General features: G+C 45.7%; 1 protein-coding gene across 2 annotated transcripts in view; it reads left to right on the forward strand.

Annotated features, from left to right (window-relative positions):
• Positions 1 to 4,586, forward strand: part of LRRFIP1 (LRR binding FLII interacting protein 1) — a 151,705-nt gene extending 147,119 nt beyond the window's left edge. For both annotated transcript variants that reach the window (XM_003798233.3, XM_012810419.2), the window contains one exon: positions 3,704 to 4,586. In XM_003798233.3, coding sequence (XP_003798281.1) covers positions 3,704 to 3,814 — 111 coding nt within the window. In that variant the 3' untranslated portion in view covers positions 3,815 to 4,586. The remainder of the gene's footprint in view (positions 1 to 3,703) is intronic.
• The last annotated feature ends 568 nt before the right edge of the window (positions 4,587 to 5,154 follow it).

Consider the following 5,154-nt stretch of genomic DNA (forward strand, 5'->3'; position numbering starts at 1 on the left):
GGCCAAGAATTGGGGGAGGTGGACCCACTGTGGTGCAGCACCAGGTGGTGGTGCAGGGGTGAGGCCAGGAACTGGGAGAGGTGGACCCACTGTGGTGCAGCACCAGGTGGTGGTGCAGGGGTGAGGCCAGGAACTGGGAGAGGTGGACCCACTGTGGTGCAGCGCCAGGTGGTGGTGCAGGGGTGAGGCCAGGACTGAGCTCACCACAAGTGCCTCCTGGGAAATTGAGCTGCTCTGAGGCCACCTGCTGGTCACATTCACTAATTTCTATGCTTCCAAGCTCTTAAAAAAAATTATACATATTTTACCTACTAAAGACACTTGACAAAATTGTTTGTTCAGCAGATACTTACAGCATCTACTGGGTGCTGGGGACAAAGCCTCTGCCTTCTTAGAACCTTCCCTCTGGGGGACAGAAGGGCCCATGCCCAGGAAGGGGCCAAGGCGCAGTAGTAACTCAGGCTGGTGCAGTTTTAAGGAGGTGGCCAAGGATGACTTCCCTTCTAGTGACATATGAGGACAGACCTGAAGCTGGTAGGGGGCAAGTGACATGAGACTGGGAGAAAGTCCTTCCACACAGAGGGCCCAGTGAGTGCAGAGATGACTTATGTTTCAGTGATATTCAGAGATACCCTAAGGAGGTGATGGCGCCCTTCCAGGCAAGAAGTGGTGGCCTTCTCACATGGGCGAGTGCAGTAGAGAAGAGCCCAGGGATGCTCTTTCTCTCCTCTATAAAAATCTTTTCTTCACCCACATTCCCCATCCCATGCCACTCAGTCCATATCCCCTTAAAAGCAAAGAGGTGACCCCTAAAAAAGCCCCCTGTACTCAGAGCCTTAGATCCTCTCCCTTCCCTGAGGCCCCACACCCCTGGCCCGTTCTAGCAGGATCACCTGCCTTAGATGCTCAGGGGTCAGTCTCACTGCAGGATTGGACCCAGCTGACCATTAAAGCGTCCGTCTCCCCCCAGACTCTGGGGTCATCCTTTCACACCTCTGGCTGTATCCCACACACGTTGATGCGGGCCGTTTCAGTTACCATATTCTAAGTATTTCCAGATTTCCATTACGATTTCTACTTTAACTCATGAGTTATGTAGAAATAGGCTTTCTTTAAAACATGAGAGTTTTTCTTATTTGACTTTCTAGCTTAATTTAGCTACAATCAGAGAACATGGTCTTTACCATACCTGGCCTTTGGATTTTATTTGTAACTTGCTCAATACTTGCCTGATCCATGACTGATTTTTGTACACGTCTCAAACATGCTTAGGAAACATGTGTAGTCTCTGACTTACAGATGCAGAGTTCTGTGTTCCGCCATTGATCAGACCTGTCAAGCGGGTATTCCTTTGTCTGCTGCCACTCACAGTAACTGGTAGAGATTCGTACAACTTCTTTAGTAGGTAGATGGTGGTAGATTTATCTCATTCTCCCTGTTTCTCTGTCAGGTTTTGCTCATAAGTTTTGAGGCTGTTTGTTTAAAATCCCTAACGTCCCCTTGCTGAGGGCTCCTTCCATTGTCATGCAGGGACCTGTGTTTCTTGGTCCCTGTGTTCACTTGCCAGTTATTAATGTGGCAGCACTGGCTTTCTTTAGGGTAGCGTTTGTCCACTTGTGATTTTTCCATCCCTTTGCCTTCAGTCTTTTCTGTGCGGTTACACCTTAGGTTGTTTCTTTTGAGAGGCATAGAGCCAGGTGGTAGTTGTTTGTATTGAATCTGAAATCTGTGCATTTCCACTAGAGCCCTTAGTTCCCTATTCCTGGTATTGCTGGACTCATTTCTACTGTCCTACTGCAGATGTCCATTTGTCCTGCCTTCTTTATGTCCTTTTTCTCTCTCCAAATTTAAAATCTATATTCAATTTTTGTTCTTTGGGTGATCAGTCTTGGGATATTGTTAGTATTTAACTTTAAAAGTGTTTAAAGTTGAACAGTGTCTCTACCCCCCTCCTGTAGCACCGTGGCTGTAGTCCCCTTCCTGACACACACGTTTACACACGCATGTGCTGTATGCACCCAAAGCCACACATACATATTTGCACCTTTTAAAATCCCACTCATCAGACAGTTGGTTGTAAATATCTACACATTTGCCAATTTACCCGTCTTTCCAGTTGGTATCTTACACTGTACTTGTAGATCATTTGAGCGACCTTCTTGGTGGTGAATCCCCTCAGTTTTTGTTTATAAATGCTTTTTTTTCACCCTCATTCTTGGGCAGTAGTAGTGAGGGATGTGCAGCTCTAAGACCGCTTTCTCAATGATGCTAACTGCCGTCTTCCAGCTTCCACTGACGCTGCTGGGGAATCTGTAGTTCTAACTGTGGGACATTCATAGGTAACCTGATTTCTTCCCTCTTTAGCTTCTTCCAAATCCTTCATCTTTGATTTTCTGCAGTTTTATTCTAATCTGTTAGATGTGGCTTTACTGCTATTTATTCTGCTTAGGATATATAGTGTTTCTTGGATCCATGAATTCTTTCTTAAAATCAATTTTGAAAAAGTATTTAACCATTAGCTCTTTAAATAGTTCCTCTTTCCTGGTCTCTCTGCTTTTGCCTTTTAGACTCTAATCAGAGGGTTATTAGGCCTTCCCCTTGCAACCTCTACTTTTTTTAACCATCTCTCTTTTATACTTTCCACCACCTTACCTCTCTCTAATGTGTAAGAGACAAGAAACAGAGTCAATTGTTTTTGCATAGATTTTCCAGTTTACCTTTTTTAAAAGGAAAAAAGTACATTTATTCCTGATAGTTTCTCGTTATATGTGTGCTTTCTTTTTAAATTATAACCTATTTTTTAAAACATTTCCTGACAGTTACTCTGTTTTCTGTATCTGACAACTGAAACACGTTCAGTCTTTGGGATCCCATCTAATTCTGTTGCTTATTTCTTCATTTGACTCTCACTCAAATGGTTTTCCCCTTCATGGATGTAGTGTTTTGTGAGGATATCCTTGGTTTTTGTTTGTAGGAACATTCCAGGCCTGACTTGGGGAAATTTCCTGCAGTCACAGAGGACTTGGTTCTGCTTCTTGGTGATGGACGGAAGGACTTCTGTCCCAGGATCCCAAGTCACCCTTCTTGAGGGTTTTGGGTCGAAGCTGAGCCACAGACTCTGTGGTAATAATCCCTGTCTCCACTGCTATGTGCCCGTAGTACTTCCAGCCTAGGGCACCTCCACTCTGCCCTGCCGCCTGGGATCCAGACAGCTCCTGCTAATATGGCTTCTGCTGCTCACCTTCCTGCCCTGACTCCCAGGTGCTGGGGCCCTGGCTGCCAGGTGTGAGCATCTTGGCCTCAGATAGCCCCACTTTGGTTTCTGGCTGCAGAAGCCTTTCTGCTGGCTGCCCGGGGCTGTGGAGGACCACCTCCTCCAGCTGGGCCAGGCTGAGCTCTTGACTGTCTCTGTTTGCTTATTTGTCTCACTTACCTTTTGTGAGACCCTGAGGATCCCCACAATTGTGCCCTGTCTGGGTCCAGTTGTTTCAGAGGAGGAAGGTTCCCCTAGTCGCTCATGATGCCAGAATCACGGGCCTTGTATTACCTCCTCAGTTAAGAAACACATACACACATGCATGTATTTTTAGCACTTCCGTGGGTCCAAGTTATGCTTGTATTTTTCAGTAGGATTGGAGTCATGGTGATTTATGTTTGGAGGAAACTAGTTCCTCAGAGCTCACTGCCTTTCCTCTGCTTCCAGCTCCGCTCTGCATTGGATAAAACAGAAGAGCTTGAGGTGAGCAACGGCCACTTAGTGAAGCGTCTAGAAAAAATGAAAGCAAATAGAAGTGCACTCTTGTCCCAGCAGTAGACACCAACCCTGGACAGGCACCTGGCTGGTGACTGGAGAGCACTGTCCACAGGCTTCTCTCTGTCCTGTCTGGAGCGCTGCTTCTTCCCCTGCCGTCCGAGAGAAGACCGCGGTAGACACTTAGCTCCTCGGTGCTCTGTGCCATGGCTCACCAAAGGCACCCAGCCACCACCAGATGCCTCTGCCTGCAGAGCCCTGGCCCGCCTGGGGTCAACACCCAGAACCTGCAGAGTACTCCATAAATAAGCACACTGGGCCTCGAGGGGCCATGTCTGATGGCACAGCAGCCTCTGAACGCCATTGAAAACCGTGATCCAACTAAAGGTGAAGGTGGGACTTGGGTTTTCTTTTCATGTGTCTTGCTGAAGATTAAGGGGAAATGTGACAGTGTTGGGACTTCCTTTCATGGCAGAGTCTGCAGTGGGAGCAACTTCAGTCAGTAGTATCTTAGTCTGCGCTTTTCATACACAAAACACTGTGGAACCACAAGCCATTACCAAGCAGAACCTTTCACTGGAAACAAGGGGATGGTCTAGACGTAAAAGTGACCTTAAGAAGACTCTTTACAGGCTACAAATGAAGCTTTTCTAAGGGATTTTTGCATCAGTTCCGTCGTAAGAAAACTTTTTTCCAGGGTAATTAGGCAATAGCTTCACTGAAAATGACAGCTTTTCATTTGCATTATTTAATCCTTATATTTGGAATTGAAGTTGTTAACTTCTTTTAAAGAATGAACTATTAGAAAAATAAAAAATGAAATGTTGAAAGACTTGAGCAATGTGGTTTTAATTTTTCCCACTGAAAAATAAATCTTTAACTGATTTCATATTAAGTGTTCTATATATTTTGGATCTTCTTTTCATTTTTTTGATGTCAAATCAATTTTTTTCTTCCCCTGTTTAAAAACAAAGGTATATTTGCATAATTAGTGCACTTAGATAGAATAAAAAGTAAGCTGAAGACGCAGGAAATAGTAGAGGCAATGATGTCAAGGACAAAAGTACAAAAGGCTAGAACATGATTTTTAAATCTATTTTCTTTTCTTTTCTTTTTTTTTTTTTTTTTTTGAGACGGAGCCTCAAGCTGTCCCCCTGGGTAGAGTGCCATGGCATCACGCTCACAGCAACCTCCAACTCCTGGGCTCAAGCGAGTCTCCTGCCTTAGCCTCCCAAGTAGCTGGGACCACAGGCGCTTGCCACAGCGCCTGGCCATCTTTTGGTTGCAGCCATCATTGTTTGGCGGGCCTGGGCTGGGGATTCAAACCCGCCACCTTTGGTGTATGTGGCTGGCGCCTTAGCCGCTTGAGCCACAGGCGCCGAGCCTTTAACTCTATTTTCATG

The sequence above is a fragment of the Otolemur garnettii genome, unplaced genomic scaffold, assembly GCF_000181295.1.
Source record: "Otolemur garnettii isolate 467f Iridium unplaced genomic scaffold, OtoGar3 scaffold00133, whole genome shotgun sequence".
Taxonomy (NCBI): domain Eukaryota; kingdom Metazoa; phylum Chordata; class Mammalia; order Primates; family Galagidae; genus Otolemur; species Otolemur garnettii.